The 20108-nt window shown below is 41.3% G+C and overlaps 1 protein-coding gene across 1 annotated transcript in view; it reads left to right on the forward strand.

Moving 5' to 3' along the window:
- The window catches only part of SLC1A7 (solute carrier family 1 member 7), a gene marked incomplete at its 5' end in the record, with an annotated part of 53858 nt that overhangs the window by 18176 nt on the left and 15574 nt on the right, over window positions 1-20108 (forward strand). The window contains 4 exons of the mRNA XM_080623626.1: window positions 10608-10650; window positions 11440-11659; window positions 15750-15849; window positions 17072-17305. Of these exons, the coding sequence (XP_080479752.1) occupies window positions 10608-10650; window positions 11440-11659; window positions 15750-15849; window positions 17072-17305 (597 nt within the window). The remainder of the gene's footprint in view (window positions 1-10607; window positions 10651-11439; window positions 11660-15749; window positions 15850-17071; window positions 17306-20108) is intronic.

The following is a 20108-nucleotide window of genomic DNA, read 5'->3' on the forward strand; positions in this document are numbered from 1 at the left end:
CTTAGTAAAACAGAGTAGCATGAGGAGTAAAAGGGAATATAAGAAAACTGTAATCTTAATTATTATCTTCATAATAATGAAGTGATAGTGTTTAGAAACCCTTTAAGGCAAGCTGAGCCGTTTCTAAGGCCTCAGACAAGTAAAGGCACAGTGGGACATATCATGCAATGTGACATCCAAACTGACCTTACAGCTGTCTCTAGAAAAGGTCTCCCCCACCGTAGGTTATTCCCTTCCTTACACCAGCCAAGTTGCTTTTTTTGAGACCTGGAGTAAGCTAGTTCATGGAGATGAGTCAGATGAAAAGTAATTTAGGCATACAAAACCTGAATTCAGGTATACAGGATGAAGTTTGCATAAAACAGCCAAATGTCTGTACGACTGGAACCTGAGAGCTGAGTTAGGATCTTTTCACCTCTCTCTGACTAGTCCCTGTACACCACAGGTTTAGTGGTGAGACTTGGGAACACTGTATCCTGCTGAGCCTCATTGCAGGTAAAATACTATGTCGGGACCTACACATTTTCAAGTATCATCTATAATATCACCTCCTGCAAACACTTACCTGAGCAAATTATAGCAGTTTACATGAATATTTCAGGTATGCATGTTTCCAGATGTGCTTTCAGCCTGCAAAACCTCTGGTTTGGGCAAGTGTCAACCATGACAGGCCAACAAGCTGCTCTCATTACCCAAGCTTTAACAGAAAGACTAAAGCTGACTCTCCTTTTGCTGTGCTCAGCAGCAGTCACAGCTGTGCAATCTTTCTGCCTCAAGTGCACAGACTGATGGTTTTTATTCCTCCACTACAGAAATAACCACATTTACTAAATAAATAAATCAGAATAACACAACTGTGGGGAATGGGCTTTCAGCCTAGGCAAACACTACGGGTGAAATCCTGGCTCTGCTGAAGTCAATTGCAGAACTCCTAAATATCTGTGTGGAAGTCTGGATTAAATGTAATGATGTATCTGCTGGTTTGAGCTAGAAAAGCTGATCCTTTAGCTCAATGATAAATCACTTCCATTCACAGCTGGAGACCATCTTTTTCAGCCCAGATTGGCTTATCTTCTCAATTCATTAATTTCCTCTCAATTTATCAATTGCATGTGTGCACAGTTTACACAGGAAACATCTGGTATTCTGCACATGAAGAATGCTAAATGCACAAGTGGAGAGATGATATATGTGACATAACTGAGGGGTTTGTTTCAAAAGTGTAAATCTTGGCATGGTGACACATGTATTCACCCTCACTGATTTCAGATTTGTAGCCACTTTGTAATGATGAAATACCTTGCTATTTCTTGTGATGTTATATATGCATTGTCATGTCTGGAATTTTTGGCAGGGAAGATGTTGCTAGAGATTGAATTTCTTGAATTTGGGGGTAAGGATTTTGCTTTTAGAAGTGGTTTTAATCAGAAATTAAAGAATGGACTGAATAAAAGAAACCAAGAACTACTGCAGAGCCTCATGGTCATCCTAACCACCTGCAACATTAATCAATACTCACATTATCATCCTGCATTATTTTCCAGGTGGTGTTTCCCCTGTATATTTGTGTGTTATGCAAAAAAAACCAGCAATAAAGCCTCCAGTGTGTATGATTTGATTAGGACATGAATGACACTGTACTGCATTATTCTGAAATGGCTCTAAACCTCATAGCAATCAGGAAATAAACAAACTCACCAACATACTGAATTTCGTGCCTCAAAAACTGTATCTGCGAGTCAACCATTTGTTGCCACACTAAAGAGCAGTATTTGAGAGACTTCCTTTCTAAAAGGAACCCCAAGAGACTGGGGACAAGATCTGTGGATGTGAATCCATCCCTACTGACTTCCTCCTGGATTCAATCTGGACAGAGAGGCCACTGAATGCAGGATGACAGAAGTGGCTTCAACATTCAAATAGGCTTTATACCTAAACTCTTTAGTGCTGCTTTGGCCTTAAATGTGTGAAATTTTGCTTCAATCTGATTCATCTTTAAACCAAATACATCTCCTGCTGTCTGTGGAAGACATCCATTTAAATAGGTAGCTCACCCTTAGCACCTCTGCAGGACTCTGTGCTGCGTAACTTGCCCCTCTCTATCTGCAGTGTGCCAGGATCCAGACTATGGCCAAGTAATTCAGTGAGTCTGAAGCTCTGCAGAAGATGCTGTTCCCATGGTGCTTCTCTCCTCAGCTGCCATTTGATTGCTACTTAAAGACACGTACAAATTTGCCTTAATTACATCCAAGGTTTCTGGTGAAAGCACTGCAAAGCTCATGAAAGTGTATTTTCTTCCATTAAAACTATAAATCCTCAGGCTAAGGATCATCTTATTCTCTTTAACACACCTGGTGCTTTATGAATTTTAGTGGATTTATTCTCCTGATGTGCAATACTTGTGTGGGGTAGGCAGGGACCATTTTCCTTTCTTACAGCTCAAGAATCAAGACATATGGAAAAGAAATTACCTCACTGAGGACTGTTCAGATAAATCTGTGCTGCCAGAGGCAATATTCCCAGTTTATACAAGACCTAGTGGGGGTCTTGTTCTAGGAACACGGCTTTTGGGACACATCAATGGAAGTAATAGCAATGAATCAACACACATCTTTACCTTCTTTTTCCTATGTGAATTATTAACTTTGTACTATATCCCCCAAAATAAGAATGATTTTTAGTAGCCTTTTATGAGTTAAGAAATAAAGAAAGGCAAGTTACTGATTTTGAAAATAACTCAGACTTTGAATGTTTTAGTCAAAAGGACAAAAAGGGGTTTGCTTACAGGAATCATGTTCAGTTTTAAGCATTAGATTTGTTTAATTCTGCCACATATATTCACCTGACAAGCAGAATAGAAAAAGTCTATAATTTGGGGATGAACATTTGTAAAACAAGATATATGATTCAGGACCCTGCTGTTAATGTTAGTAGTTAATATTTCTACCACATTCTGTTGCCATTATCAAAATACCATTGATGTAGATGGGTAAATCCTGCTGCAGTTTAAATCTTGCCACTTGCATGATTTGTCACCAAGGAAAACAAAATTAACTTGTGAGATGACAATAAACAAGTAAACACCATAAATATTCACATGAGGAAGTAAATCCCAGCCAAAGTGGAGATTCACCCTCCTCTTTTATGTAGTCTAACTGTATGTGTCAATCTGGGCACCAGCAAGTACAGGGTTCACTACTTCTTTAATCTTCCTCAAGTCTAAACAGACAGCATGACATCCCAAGCTTATCCCATTCAAAAGCTCCAAATAAAACAATTCAGTGAATAGAGCCAGGATCAAATCATGCCTTAAACCATGACACAGAAATTTGTACATTTCTGAAGTTTACTGGAAGGATAAATCAGAGCATTTTACCACTGAATAGTCCAGATTGCATCCAATTTAATAACAGGTACCAGGGAACTCAATCTGTTTTAACCAGGAGAGGGCTGGGGGGGGGGGGGGGGTATACCATTACTAGTTAGAAGAGGATATAAACACTGGAGAGGATTTATGTTTTCATAGGAATCCTGAGATCTTTTAAAAATAATTTCCATTCTCTCTTTTCAAGCTATATTCTACTTTATTGAAATTGTGCTGGAAATAGGGCAGGAGAAACCAAATATCTGCTGTAGTTTGGAGAATGTCCAGGCTGTTCAGAACCAGAAATCACACTTTAAAAAGTTCACAGCTGAACAGTGAGTTGTATATTTACATGCAATAAGATATTTAAGAGTGCATTCAATGATTCAGGGTTTAAACTATGAAGAATTCTTCTCGTAACTTTTGCCTACATCCATGGGTTTTTTGCCAAAAGCCACTGCGTGCGATGATAAAAATACTTATCTGTCCCCCTATGGCAAAATAATATTTTTACTCCTTTCTGATTGCCAGTTTTCTTTTATCTCACAAATCCAGCCTGGTGCCAGCACGGTTCTGCTCTGTATGTGACCAAATGTTCACTTCTGGTTAAGCAGTTCGAGCTGCATAGAAGCCCGATCCTCAAGTATTTACAAAGGATTCTGGAGCCTCTAAATGTGTGGTTCCTATTTGGCACAAAAGGAAACCAACATGGAAAAAAGATAATTCCATGATGAAAACAATGCTGGGGAGATGGACTATGGAGCAGTTTCTGCCCACTGGTCAAGAGGCCTTAGTCACAGAGGGGGAGGTGAATGAGGGGCAGGAGTTAAAACTGCATTAGGAAAGCTTAAACCCTGAAGGAGAAAAATTGTCAATGCTCCTGACAATTGGCCTGGACATCTTCCAATGTAGATATACACTTTTAATGAAACAACTTTGCCTTGCTGGAACCCTAGTGGAAATGCATTGGGCCTATCATGTTACCTTTCATATCATTCAGCCTTTTCAAGATTCATAAAGATGTGATGTACTTGTGCTTCCACTCCAAAGAATGATCTTCTCAGAAAGCCACAACCCTGTTGGGGCTGTGTCAGGACCTTTTCTTTCAGTAGAAGCAGGGTAAAGAAGTTCACCCTCCAGATCCCTTCCTGGAACTCCCAAGACCATGCAACAGTGTCACCCTCAGGACAGACAAAAAGTCCGTATGTTTGACAAAATTATTCCATAAGATGAATTCTGCTCTCATCTGCAAAAAAAGACAAGCAAGATGAAATGGCTTAGAGCCGATTAGTGACTTTTGCATTCTGTTAGTATCTTTTATCACAGTAATGAGTTTTTAAATGCCTCATTAATTCTGCAAAAGCCTTTCTTTAGTCCTTTAAGCAGGAGGTAGAGATTGATATTGAGAAATGAGATGAGGCACTGGAGGTGACCACTGGTGTGCAAGATGCATCCTCCCATGGGCCCTGAGATAGACCAGTTGTTTGGTCTTGCTGAATTAAGTTTTGCCCTTGATTTCAGGAGTTCAAACCCTGATGGAGCTCACTGACACCAGCGGGAAGGTATTTCAGATGTACACCCATATGACTAAGGACAGGATTTGTGGCTTGTGGTACAGTAACAGCAGTCAGCAGTCTACACAGCTGATGATGAAATCATTGCAGAGACAGGAAAAGGATAACTGAAAACTTTACAGTTGTCATTGTCAACCACCTCAGACTCCATTTTCACTCTCTTTATACCCTTGCTGTCTAGAGTGACAGAGTAAGATCTTAAACACTGAAATATTAGAATACTGTCAAATACCCTGTCTTAAATCAATGTTCTTGCAAGCTTAGCTATACTAGTTCAAATTTGAGATCAGAGTGTCCAAAGCTGGTTTATGCCCAGTGCAAATGTAGGCCAATAAAATATTATTAGGACACACATGTAGCAAAACCTCAGTCTGGTGGCTTTAATTTCACAGCATGGGGGACTGCAGCCAAAGACTGTCTGGTGTGGCAGGGATTAGGCACTGATAACATCAGAATCTGAGAGCAAACCCAGATTGCTGCTGCAGAGCAGAGTGCCTCAGAGGGAATGAGTGTTCTGAATCAAGGGAAAAACATGTGCTGTACCTGTGGCCACTCTTCTGCCAGAGCAACTGGACTAAGTTCTTATTAAAAGATCTGCAAAAGCTGAGTGCTTTGAGTTAACAGATGTTGTAGTTAGGACTCAGAATGACTATCTCAGATATTCAGTAGTGTAACTGCAACCAGAATTTGCCCTGTTATTTCTAACAGCAGTTATCTAGGAGGCATCCACGTGGCTATCCCAGTAGCTGCAGGCTAATGTTCTGTGGACAATTCAGCTAACAGCATGAGCAGTAAAGCAGTTTAACAGTGGTGAAATTTGTATCACTACTGTAGTTCTCAGAGTCAGCAACCTTCGGAACAGAGCAAGAGGGCTCCCACAGTCTGAGCTGAAAAAGGGATTCCTACACAATTCAGCTTCCTAAAGCAGTGGCAATCTAGGGGAGTAAAAACAAGCAACTAGTGTCAATTGGTAGGATAATTGCTGGGAGACGATGGAGAAGGAAAGAGGATCTCCCACTTTTGGTAGCGGAAAGGTGCTAAGTAGTTATATATCTAATGGGAAGCTGCACCTTCAGAGCTTTTCATATTTGATACAAGTCTTCGGGATTTTCTTCAAATGCCATGGCTCCCAAATCGCAGAACATATATTGCCTTAGTCATACATAGACATTTGTAATTCGGTCCATCCTTGCATCTGAATCCTCTTAGCCCTTACATGATTAGGGAAGGAAGGACTCCAGAATTTGCTAGTAGAATGAACCAGCCTGTGCATCAGAGCAGGATGTAGTCAAAGAAGGTGTTTAGTAGGTCACTTGTGCTTACATGCTGCTGTCACAGCAAATGCAGGCCAGGCACGTTTTGCCAGCTGGGGCTTAATGGCCCATAATCCTTAGAAGGTTCACTGAGCTGATACTGAACTGTCATGCGCATTCGCTTTTTTAGCCTGTGTTGAACACACCTGCTCTGTCTGGCAGAATTCCTCAAGCAGAAGATGCTCTGGGAAATGTTCTTCCTCAGGGCAGGCAGTATTTAGCTCTTAATTTTTTATGTAACCAGAAACTCTTTGTCTCAATTTCTGTTTTAAAGTCATACCCTGTCCTAGACCTAACACCAGCCTCACTTGTTGCTTGTACTAGAAAAATGAATCTCAGATCACTTTAAGTTTCCTGTGCTATTATTTTGTGTCCTGTGTCTTGTAAGCAATCTGAGAGTAATGCCGGAAGTTTAGAAGTATTTTTCTGCTTAGCTTTCTTAATAAACACAACAGCATTTCTAGGCGGTGAGAGTGATGAATAGCTCAACTTGATTTATTACTTCACAAGTACTGGCAGTGTCTTTAATTCAGGATATGTCAGTGATAAACACAATGCCTGTTCTGAGTAGAGAGACAGCCTCACTTTATGATCCTGATACTGAATCCATGTGGGTAGATCTTTATTCTGTCCAGAAATGCAGTAAAACTAGTAGAGATCTACAGAGGCCAGTGTGATTGCAGGCTGGTGCCTGGAAGATAGGTGGGCAGAGATCAACCCTGCATCACCCTGCCAGTCATTTTGTAATCTGTTTGGGCAAGTGTCTGGATTTTGTGCTAGACTGAAGCTCCCACCCCAGCAAACTTTTGCCCGTGCTCAGGATCAGTGGGCCAGAGACCCATAGGAGGGCTGCCCTGAGGGCAGCTGTGGGGATCCCACCTGCTCTCCTCATCCCAATTCCATGGTAAGAAGTCAAATCCTCCACTGCCAGTCTCACTTCTGAAACATTACTAGGAGATCTCTGCCAAGGCCATCCATCTCATGGCTGGAATTACCAGTGTGCAGGAAAACATACCCCTAAAGCAAGAGTTTCTCGAGTGTTTCTGAAGAGGTCTGACTGAACCAGCAAACACTCTCAGTCATCTCGCAGCTGTAGGTGACAGTTTGATACCTTCTTCTCATTATTTGTCTTTAGTCCCTTAGAGAAAGCAATCCACCATTTGCTCTCTTGAATGTTTTTAATTAACAAAACTAAATTTTGGCTAAGACTGGATTTTTTCAGTCCAAGCAAACCAGCTTAAAATATAAAATAAGCTGAGGCTCTGGCAAATGCATTCAGGTCAGCCCTTCACTAGATAAATTGTGTAACTTTGGTAAGGCTAGTCTCAAAGGCTGGATCACAGTGCATAATGTATTAAAAAATATTGAGAGAACTCCAGCAGCCAGTATTAAGTGGGTAGTTCTAATTCCTGTGCGATGAAGAATGATAAAGAAACAAAAAGCTTTTATCCTCCACAAATTCGTCTAACATTTAATCTAGCTACTAACCAGATGATATTTTCTTTCTCAAGCAGTCTTAATTATTCTTCATTCTCCTAATTAGGACTATAAATCTAAGGGACAAAGTGGAAATCATCAGCTATTAAATTAATATTTCTTAATAAAGGTACAGCTCACGAGTGACATGCATATTCAGAACTCTGCAGGAGCCCACGGTGTGGATTTCACATTCACACAGCAGGTCAGAACACAATCATCACACTCCTGTAGCACCTTTAATGTGATCCTCTCAAATCACAAAACAAAGATGATTTTGTATTAATGAAGCCTTTAGCAATCTGGCATAAGCAGAATTCCCTTATGAAGCATAACAAGGCAGTAACCATCTTTTCTCTCCAGTGCTTCACCCCTCCTATAAACATCCTCGCCATTGTCCCAGCTCCAGCTCCATCCAGCTGTTCTTCAGTTACTCCCCTATGTTGGCCAAGCCCTGGGGCTCAGGCAGACAGACAGTTGTGTCTGCATCTGGTAGGAAAGGGATGCGTAGCTGGATGCGTAGTCTGTGTGTTGCTTTGGCTACGGATTCGACATTTGAACCAAAGAATCATCAGCTTTATGGATGATTTGCAGAAATAACCCAATGCTTTCTGCTGTTGTTACCGGGGTGAAAGCTCTGTTGATGGCAGCACAGCACTGCTTACAGTTGTGTAGTGAGTGTTCATCACTAACCACATCATTACAGTGTCTTAAATGTCTTAAGCTAAATCATTCCAATTAAATGAAAATGTATGCAAAGGGACTGCATTAATTTAACTAAACCTTGCTAACTTATGATGGCTTCGTTATATGGAAAGATGGGACTAGATGACCTTTAACGGTCCCTTCCAGCCCAAACCATTCTATGATTCTATATGGCCAAAGCTGCTCCCTCTGCTATCACGTGGCCGTAGCATACAGCCATCATAATACCTAGGGCTCTTAAGCAGGACTGGCAAAATGGAAGGAGATGTTGCAGTGTACAGCACAGCTGGTGTAGGCTGTTATCCCATGGGAATGCCAGGTAGCAGATCAGACTGCAAGGGGTAGGCAATCAGAAGTGTGTCACCTCACTGTGGCAAGGGAAGGCCAGGGCAATTAATAAAGAGTAACTGAAGTGCTGCTCATCAACCTCCTGTCTTGCCTGGTGGTAATTTCTCTGTGTAACACTAGTTTGCCCTACGGCAACAGCCTTACCAAAATGACATATGATGCCTTTATGTGGCTTGTCTGCTCTCAGATAGCAGACCAAAGAAACCCTCTCATTTTCAGTCTTCTATTTCAACCATTAGACAATACTACCACCCTTTAATTACAATTCTTCTCCCCTTGCTTTACCCTGAAAAAGTTAATTATTATCTCTTTGTAGCACTTGCTCTCAGTGCCTGATGTTACTGAAACAGAATCTATCTCATAATTTTAAATGTGACCATAATGTCACATTATGATCACTTAAAACAGCAGTAGAATTGTTTTTTCTAAGCCAGTGCTGCACAGTGTGCTCTTGCTGCAATGCTGTCAGCAGCAAGTGCATGTGCTGCTGCAAAGAGGAAAGTAGGGCTAGAAAATGGTTCAGTGCAGCATGCATTTCACCATCTATATATCTATACATATTAATTCTCTTTGAAACGAGAATGGGCTTTTCACTAACACTTCTGTGTTGGCTTGGGGTTGACTTGGAATTAAAGATCTTTTGGATGAAGAATTCAGGAGTTTCTCCTTGCTTAAATATATGTACACAAAAGCATGTAATTGGGTCACAGGCTGTCACTGTCTTCTGCCCATGGGTTCAGAAGCTTTGGGCTGCAAATAAATTAGTTCTAAAAATTATCCTATTAGAATCATCACGCAAATCTTGATTCCCAAATGCTGCCTGGAAATACATGAGGTTTTAGCTTTTTTCCCCAATTATACCACAATTCCTCTTTGAAGCCTGTAGAGGGTGTGCTCTCCATTTCAAATTCAGATTGAACGTCTTTCTGCAAAGCAGTAATCTAGCTCAAATGGAAGTTACAAATTAGCTCCAGATATTATTGGGTGAAATGCTGTGGACTGAGATACACAGAAAGTCAGTAAAGATGACAACAAGTGTCCCTTTGGAATTAAACATCTATCAGTCTCACTGCAGATCTCGCGGCTTATGGTCATTCTCTTCTTCTGTAGCTATAAGCAAAGCTGAAACTGTGGTTTCACCTCAGACTTTTGTTCTGAAGCCTCAGAACCATACTAAAAGAAAATTTAGCCAAGACTGGACAGGTCTAATCTCACTTCTGTTAATCAGGAATGGGATCCTCTTTTTGAAAAGCAAACTGTTCTTGACCAAACCACTGCAAAGGCTATACCACCTCCAGTTTTAGTTATGCTTTCATCAGGAGGTGCTACAGTTTGTGAATTATCTCACAGGAGTACTTGAAGTCCCAAAGTAGATTACAGCACCCAGAGGTTTCAGGAATACATCTGTGAACACTGACTCTGTCTTGAACAGCTCATTATCTATGTAGGAAAGACAAAATATGGAATAAAGGAACACTCTTCTCCCCAGTTAGCACATGGGGAAGGGAATGACAGCAATTATGTGGCCTCAGTTACAACATGGACGCTGATGCAGAGCCAGAAACTGAAATGAGAGCTCCTGGGTCTCACTTCAGATATTTAGAAGCAAGTCCCGAAACTGTGTGAGGTGCTGTCTCTCTATTGAGCTTTGCTCAGTCAGGTACAGCTGTATGGCATGAGTAGGAGAGAGGGACAGTCTTCTGTACCCATCCTGCCCTTGCTGTCTAGGAGGGTAAATAACTGATTTACCTTGGGAGACCCAAGACACAGTAAACAGAAGTTGTTTTCAGTTCCATATAAATTATTCTCCTATTTGTTCATTTTTAGGAACATGTTTCCAGCCAATCTTGTTGAGGCGACATTCAAGCAGGTAAGTGGCTATATTCCTTCTACAACTGATGAAAGAGATGACCCAGCATCATATAAAATCATGTAGCTTTGTAAAACAGAATCCAGATACAGACACTGAATATTACTTCAGCTACTGTTAATACCTTCAGCATTTAGAAAGAGTCTCTTTCCATTAGCCTCAGCAGTCTTGGTACCTGAAGGCATAACAAACAAGCATGAAATGCACAGTGTGAGTAGAGAGTGGACATGCACACCTAGGTCAGCTGCACCTCCACCTGAGCCCAGGTCTTTGAGGACCTTGAGAAAGAACAACTTATGACAGTATAAGCATGCTTTCTTTTAACATCAGACTGCAGTCACAGGGTAGCTGGAATCTCTTTAAGAGAATCTGGTCAGAAAACCTCATCTAAAAGTTCCAAGTGAGCAAGAGGCATGGTTACCTTTATTTCACCTGGGGGAATATTTCATGGGAACCTTATCTCTGGTGAGATAAAGAGAACTTACATTTCTCTTACTTACAGCACTTCTAAGGAGTCATTCCTGATTATGTCTTAAAGGAAAGTAGCTCTATCAAGAGATTATGTGTTTGCTGCATAAAGGTCTGATTATAGGAAACTTTTCTTATTCTTTCCCAAAAATTCAACTGTTTTAACAGATTTTAGCAGCACAGGGACAGGAGCTGTCATTCTTATTTTCGTGCTTGTCCCTCTAAAAGGCAGCCTTCTAGGAACAGAACATTAAGGAGGTCTCATTAAACTATTAATTCCCGCTGGGATATTATAATAAAAGCTATTTTGTTTTCTTTCAGTATCGCACCAAAAGTATTCCCATCATTAAATCTAGCAAAGCATCATCTGAAAGCACCACTCGTCGCATTATAATATATGGAGTCCAGGATGAGAATGGATCCAACGTCCAGAATTTTGCCTTGGATATCACTCCCCCTCCTGAAGTGATTTACAAATCAGAGCCAGGCACTAGTGATGGCATGAATGTGCTGGGGATTGTGATATTCTCTGCCACAATGGGTAGGTTTCAGACACGTTTGGTTTATAATCATCCAAGTATCCATTTAAGAGAAAAAGATACAGGTTCAGTTGTTTGGTTTCTCAATTCACTTTCTACGTAAACTTCACAGGGAAAAAGGCAAAACTGTTACAGAGCTGTTCTCCTAAACTGTCAATGATAAATGTTCAAAATCCTTCATGATTTTTGTTCCGTGCAGGTCTGTTTTCTGTGCATGCACGTACATTCTTTTTGCTTTAATTCTTTTCTGGATCTTTTTGAGCTTTTATTTATGACCCATTTTTTCCTGACTGTAAGAAACGCCACAACAGAGTGTGCTCAGCGGAGACAGGAATTACTATGCCAGGTCAGACCCATGGCCCCTCTTCCAGTATTCTGTTTCACTCTCCCCTCTTCCAGTATTCTGTTTCACTCTCCAGACAGCAGCAAAACTCCCAGACAAAGTTTCAAGACATTCTGAAGTAAACAAGTCCATAGCAGACTTTGTTCCCAAAGCCCAAGAAGTCAGTATGCTTCTAATGTCCAGAGCTCCAGGTGTGGTATGACAGGAATAAAGAACCTCCTGCACTGCTCTTGCTTTCAGGGGGATCAGGCTGAAACACCCCCTCATGACTGGAGGTATCATCCATGCAGGCCAAGCAAAACTTGTTCCCAGACCAAGGCCATGGCCAAAGTTCCTCTCACCAAGCAGAAAATTACTTTATCCCTAGAACCTGCCCTGTCTGTTGTTCTTACCCATTCTTAGTCACATTTTGCCCCATGATTAGTGGAGAATATAACTGACACTGTCAGAACCCAACTCAGATAATGAGCCTCAGTAACATCTTTACTGTGAGGGTGGTGAGACACCAGCACAGGTTGTGCCAGTGAAGCAGGGAAGTTGTGGCTGCCCCATCCCTAGCAATGTTCAAGGCCAGGCTGGAATGGGCTCAGAGCAACCTGGTCTAGTGGAAGGTGTCCCTGCCCTTGGAAGCAGTTTGGAACAAGATGATCTTTAAGATCCCTTCCAACCCAAACCATTCTAGGATTCTATGACCTTGAATAAGTGAGCTACAAAAGTATATTGTTATATCAGATTTTTATTTTTGCCATCCTGCAATGCTGTTAGTTATATACTATCTAGTAGCTTACCACAGTGGCCTCTAAAAGCTTCTGTCTGGGTGACTGATTCAGTTTAACTTGCTGGAGGCACATATTGGTGCCATGTGTGTTACATTATCTTTGTGGATTTGGAAAAGGAAATTTTAACAAACACGCCCTAGTTAATAATAATGTTCTGATCAAATTTGCATTATCTAAATTTATACTTGGAAGTTAATCTGCTCAGCAAAGGTAGTTCCACAAAACATCTCTGTGTTTATTATATTATGGTTCATATCAGCACAAGGGGCCAAAAGTCAAGCCTGGAATTAGCAGATTTTCCTCTTTTTTGGTTTCTCCAGTGGGTGGTATTCCATTTGCAACATAGCTGGAAACTGGCTGTCCCCCAGTTTGTAGTACAGTATAGACAATTCCCATAGTACAGTGTCACAGCAAACACTATTCCAGTCAAAAAATTATTGGATATGAATGAATTCATTATATGTGCTTATTAGGATCAAGGGCAGTTTTATACTTCTGAACACAGATCATCCATTGTCTTCCCAGAATTGAATGTATTGCTTTTACCATGCCCCTAAGTCTTGCTGGCCTGGGGCTCAATGGATGGGAGCTGAGAGCTGGTTTCTTCCTGGCTGAGGTACAGAAAATGACCTGTTGGTACTGCCACGTGTGACTGTATCAGCCACGAACAAACCTGAGACACCAAACCCTCAACACTTGTCATCTACCTGTGATTATTTCAGTCTGCCGTTTTGAACAAGGGATGCAGCCAAGCATTTGTCACTGTCTTCAGCTTTCTGCACCAAAAGAAATGGAAGCAATGAAACAGAAGACATGTGGCTTCAATCTCTATAAAATAAGAGCATCCTTCAAAAGTGTTTATTTGTTGCAAAAAAAAAAAAAGCATGCAAGTCTTGGTGCTTTGTAACAGTTTTGCTCACTTTGGCTGAGTCTTATTTTCACAGAGGTCTTTTTATACCATTTTGGGCATAGAAAAACAGCATTTGGCATGGGTATGAGTTCTTATTACATCTTCTTTAAGGTCCTTGAACAGCATAAGAATAGCATAAAGGGACAAGAGTTTAGATTTGAGCTCTTTCCCTGAAGCAGGAGGTGAATTGCTTAATCATCTCCTCAGTCCAAGGATAAATCCCGTGCATGAATGACTGGACTTCTTTGCCATGCATGCATTAAAATGGGCAAAGTTTGACAGAGGGAGTGTGATGTAAAGCCTTGATGCTGGGCTCAAGCTTTAGCTTTAGCTTGAGCCCAGCTATGACTACCTATAATATTTCTTCTCACACAGTGTGCAGGAATTTCTGTTAGATATTATGGCACTGGCCAAGTACTGGGACATCTGATCATGTTTTCTTGGAGGAGCACACATTATTCACTCATTACAAGGCGCATAACTTGGTGCATCAGGGCTGCAGACAGGAGGCCCCAGTCCTGCCCCCACCAATAGCCACAGGCTTAGGTAGGACAGTGTTTTAAAGAGCAAATTTCAATTATTCCTGTAAAATGAAAAAGAAGATATTTTATTGGTTTTGAAATTATACAGAATTAGAAGACTCTCATAAAACTGCCACCAACCAGGCTAGAGGAGCTGAAATGTATTTAATATCCTATTGCCAATGATGAGCAAAATGCTTAATAAAAGTGTTGTTTTCTGACCTAAGAGTTATAGCTTCGATGAATATTAACAGGCTTACAAACTCACATCTTGAATGCACTGCTATTGTGAAATCCCTGGATGAGAGAGCTGAAAGCCTCCCTCCCTGCCTCAGGAGGGAATTGCCCTGGAAGCAGTGCTGCCAGAGCCATGGCTTCACATGCAGATGTGGGCTCCAAGGATCAGAACCTGGGCTCTGCTCAAAGCAAGGACACTACATACTCAGAGCAAGTGGCAGCATGCACCCCACTCATAGCCCCCTTCTTCCCCATGGAACTCCCTTCAAAGGCAGGCTCACTTAGGGCAGATAGTTTTGGAAGTGCTTCCTTGGGCAATTAACTCAATTACTTACAATCCTTTCAGGGAACGATGGCAGAAAATTAACATAGGAAAATGAGTTCTATTTGTATGAATTACTGGAGACTAACACCATCTGGAGAATATATGGTTAGATGACACATCCCAGAGCTGTTTTCCTTTCCTTTCTGAGCACTGGGTGAACATAAATGGGTTTTCTTTGCTTTCATCTTTGCTAGTTAGTCAATATAGCAATTTGGCTTTTCTTCCCATGGATTTGAATTTCCTTATCTTCCCCAAGCTTCCAAAGCCTGACTGATTATGAGGGTTGGTTTTTATTGTGTAGACAGATAACTACTAAAAACAAGATGGGGAGTCCCGTACTAACAGAACACACCCCAAATACTGGGTTAGCCCCAGGAGTGTCTCATGGATGCTGCCCAGTTGTACACAGCACACAGCAGTAAGGCACACTGCAGGCAAACAGAGCTTCCTTCACTAGAAAATGTTTCTCAGTTTGTCTTCTATGGATCAACCTGATTTAGTGTGAGGTATCCCTGCCCATGGCAGGAAGTTGGAACTAGATGAGCTTTAAGGTCCCTCCCAACCCAAACCATTCTATGGTTCTATGATTCTTTGATCCCTCAGAGCAGATAAATCCTTCTCAAGGCTCTATGAAAGACAGTTAAGGAAACAGGCTATCAGGAGGGCTAAATCTACAGCACAAAAGTTTGTGCTTCCAGAAGGAAACCTTCAGGGAACTGCAAATGAAAAGCCACCCAGCTAGGGGAGACATCCCTGTATGGAGGCAAAGCACAAAGCATGTGGCTTGGCTCTCCCATGCTCTTGTACTTGTGTAAAGTGAGATTTTCAGATACCACATCTCCTTATACGGCATGAAGATCTGTATTCATCCAGTCATCTCTCATTCAGTTGAGTCTGAGTTACAGCAGAGAGGTGAATGCACTGGGGCTTTGCATGAAGGCACCTGAGAGACTGAACCCAAATGCCTTTGATTGCAGGTATAATGTTGGGAAGAATGGGGAACAGCGGAGTTCCTTTGGTCAGCTTTTGCCAGTGTTTAAACGAATCTGTCATGAAGATCGTGGCAGTTGCTGTTTGGTAAGTAACTGTTCTAGTAAGAAAATTAGTATCTTTTTAAAAAGAGTAAGAAAATTTCAATAGAAAAGGATGCACAGAAATCTCATAAACTTATTTCCAGGAAAGGAGGACCTTAGCTCTGCAGAGCATCAGATTTTGAAGGAAGATAGACACACACACACACATATCCTCACCCTGGCTTGTACTGTCATTTTGAACATAGGCATACTATATATTACACCCAAATAGTGGAACATGGTATAGCTGGGTGTGTATGTGCTGTATGCACTAGGTGCACTGCCAGTCCTTGGTTTGACCTGCCAATCCGCCTGCCCCAAAGATCAGAGGAACAGTAGATGACTGCCAGTAACAAAAACTATGAGCTTAGCACCTTCCCCACACTGCAGAAGGCTCCCCAATGTTGCTCAGCCCGACATGGGGGGATCCCACTACCAGCACTAAGCCTTTGTTTCCAGCTACCTTCCAGTCTGACTAAGCTGGCTCAGGGAATGATCATACTTGTTTAGATGGGTGCAAAGGAGCAGTTATTTCTGGAAGAATGAGGGGGAATTCTCTGGAGATGGCACAGCTGCAAGTGGAAGATGGCTGGATGCCCACAGATTATTATTATTATTGTTTTATTCTTAAGTCTCTTTCCTAACCCGTTGCTTTGGTTTAGGTGTGCACAGATGTGCAGCAGTTTTGATAAGGCACCTATCCCACATCCAGTACTGAGGGGGTCCAGAAACTAACAGTTCTTATGCCTGTCTGCCCCAAATCTAAGCTTCCAGGCAGCTCAAGAGTATGTCTAATGCATGTTGGTGTTTCTCCTATGTCTTCCAAAGGCTACATAAACATTTACTTAACAGCTTCCAACTAAAATCCGTGAAGAGTTACATGAGCACAAGCACATGCGCAGAGCTTAGGATTCACTTCCCCTCTCCCTAGTAAATGCCTAAAGCTGGAAAGTCAGAGCTGCCTTCTGAACCAAAACATTTTAAGTCATTCCTGACCAGCACCATAACAGGTGTGCTGAGGAGTATTCCACGTAAAAGATTGTTTAGTTCAGTGCTTTGGGCATGCTCCTCAAGTGTAAGAGGGGCTTAGGCTGATAAATGGACAGAATCCAGCTGTGCAGCTTCCAGACAGGCTGCTGTGACTGTATTGCTACTAGCAGGATTTCCCAGCTCATACTGTTTGATGGAAGTGAGCTATCTCCTAATAATGACTTTCTTTTTCTCAGGTATTTCCCGTTCGGAATTGTGTTCCTAATTGCTGGTAAAATCTTGGAAATGGATGACCCTTCAGCCATTGGGAAGAAACTGGGTTTCTATGCCATTACTGTGGTGTGCGGCCTCGTGGTGCATGGGCTGTTTATTCTGCCAATGATGTACTTCTTTATCACCAAGAAGAATCCCATCGTCTTCATCAGAGGGATTCTTCAAGCCTTGCTTATCGCTCTGGCCACGTCCTCCAGGTATTACACAGTTTCTAGACATATACAATATAACACTTAGAATCACAGAACCATAGAATGGTTTGGGTTGGAAAGGACCTTAAGATCATCCAGCTCCAACCCCCTGCCATGGGCAGGGACGCCTCACACTAGACCATGTCACCCAAGGCTCTGTCCAACCTGGCCTTGAGCACTGCCAGGGATGGGGCATTTACAACTTCTTTGGGCAACCTGTTCCAGTGCCTCACCACCCTCACAGTAAAGAATTTCTTCCTTATGTCTAACCTGAACTTCCCCTGTTTAAGTTTAAACCCAGTACCCCTTGTCCTATTGCTACAGTCCCTAATGAAGAGTCCTTCTACTTGCTAGATCATTGTTACAGCTTTCTCTTGGGAAAAGCACACTAGAGCTGTAGTGGAGCAGGTATATTTTTATCTATCTGAACAATGACCTGTGTCCAACTCACTGGCATAATTGTAAAAGATGGGTCTCTCAACATTTGGAAGTTATGTGGGAGCTATTTCACAATAATGTTTGTCACATTGTTTTCCCTTAATTTCAAAAATATTGGACAAAAATGGTTTTTCTTAAAGGATTAGAAAGGAAATAATGTTGGGGTTTTGTTTTCATAAAACAAACATGCTCCTACAAAGTTAATATATATAAGGGACACCCAGTTTGTCCAGCCTTCATCCTTGGTTTTAGTGGGGAACCTCCTAGTTCAGCCATATGGAAACGTTTTACCCTTTCTACTCATCTTTGTTTCTTGGTACATAAAGGAAAGGCTGTGGTTGCAAACTATTGTCCAGCACTGGGAAAGTATTTAGCTGTTCTGCTCAAGGAATAGTACTTTTTGCATACTTTTTAGGGAGGATGTACAACGAGTTTTAACCGTAGCTGAACAAAGGTACTATGAAAATGGGAAACGGCTTGTTGTGAACTGGTTATGAAAATGACTCCTAACCAGATAGACTGGTGCATGAGAAAAAGATCATGTGCTGGGTGGTGTTTTAACCTCTAATTAGGCTTATCTAATTAAGGCAAGCTTTTATTAGAGCATAAAAAGGTTACAGCTTTAGATGTTGTCACATCCCCAGATTCAAATAAGATGCCAATTTTGCGCTCAGAGATGTTAGTGTTGGAAGAAGCTCTCATCAGGTTCACATTTGACACACTTGACTATCTGCCCTGCTCCTGTAACAGTTCTGTTTCTGAAGAATTCTTTTGCTGACAACTCAAGGTTTTTAATCTGTGCCATTCCATTCATTCTCTTTTTCTAGAACAAGAGAATTTTTCTTTAAAATCTAATCTGAATTTTCTTCTTTTTAGGAAAAAAAAAAAAAAGAGAAAAGTTTGCTCCTCATTTTACCTTTAGCATGTGTAGAAGAGTTTGTCCTTTTCTGTTAATAAGCAATAAAAATAACCAACTTTTTCACCAGCATAGATCCCTTTATCAAGCGTGGTTTAATCAAGACTTAAAAGATCAGCACATATTCACCATTTTCAAAACCAGATTATTGTTCTTAATTTTCCTTATGTTGCATCAGCACCGCATTTTGATTTCATAACCAATTTACTAGTCCTTTACTGGTCTGGACATTTTCAGAGCTTATGCTATTTTAAGTAGTGATCTCCCACTCATATCAAGGCAGTTCATTGTTTCTTCATTGGATTTCATCTCCTTAACTCTGTCTTTAGCTCTGAGAATATCCAGCCACATTACAATCATGGAATGCCCTTTTTACAATTGATAATATATTCAGGTCCAGGTTGCTCATGGTATATTTTGAGGTTAGAAATGTTTCAATGCCAGTATCATCAATCAAAGTGATAAAAGAAAAAGGCAGACACAGTAGGTAGTCACCACAGAACACAACCGGATCTACAAAGGGAAGTGAGGCTTTGATTCCCTGTTCTACATGAGTGCCTAAGTTACATTACTACTTACAGGAAGTCCAACATTGGAGAAGTTTTAGATCAGAGTTTTTTTTTCTCTCATTTGCTTTCAGAAACATAAGGAAAGAACATGCATACTCTGTAGCAAATGTGAGCTAGCTTCTTTAAAAGACCAGCATATCACAGTGGTCATCATTGCAAAGCTTAACCTGTAGGCAACTTTCAACCACATAGGATGCCTATAGTTCATCTTGGAACTCAGCCCCTCTTTGATAGAGGTGAGCTCCTAGGAAAAAGCCCCAAAAGCCAGCATGGCAAGGAGAACTTGACAGGCATCAGGCATAGATATAAAGCAAAAACATCAACCTACAGAACTGATGAGAGAGCTGTCTCTCCCTGCTGTCTCTTCAATGTAAATTAGTCCTTACCTGAGGTGTTCTCCAGCCCCAAGCTGATCTGAGATTGCCCACTGACAGTGGGGAATACACGGGGAATTCATCTTTCTCTTAAACCTATGCTGAATTTGACTTTCCTGAGCTCCCAGTACCAGGAAAGCTCCTCTTCTATATCAAATTGAGGTAGTGCTCTCTCCCATTCACTGTGAAGGAAATAGCTCCATATTTATAGGCCCAGAGAGTATGTAGTTTGGGATCACAGCTCTGGCACCAGCTGGCAGCTCAGCCTGTCAGAATCACCACCAGGTAGGACTTCCTACCAGATTTAGTATCTTTATTATCAGAAGCTAATGTACCACCAAAGTTAAGGTGAATCCTGAGGAAAGGCTCTGAACTTACGGATTTGGGGCTTGGACATATTTGATGGATTTAGCTCTATTTGCCCCTTCTTAAGATTGTGTATATTGTGCAAATTCAGCACAAGCCCAACGTGGTATTTAATGTTTTTCTGCTCAAATAGCAGTGCCTTGTCT

Source organism: Psittacula echo, assembly GCF_963264785.1.
Source record: "Psittacula echo genome assembly, chromosome: 7".
Taxonomy (NCBI): domain Eukaryota; kingdom Metazoa; phylum Chordata; class Aves; order Psittaciformes; family Psittacidae; genus Psittacula; species Psittacula echo.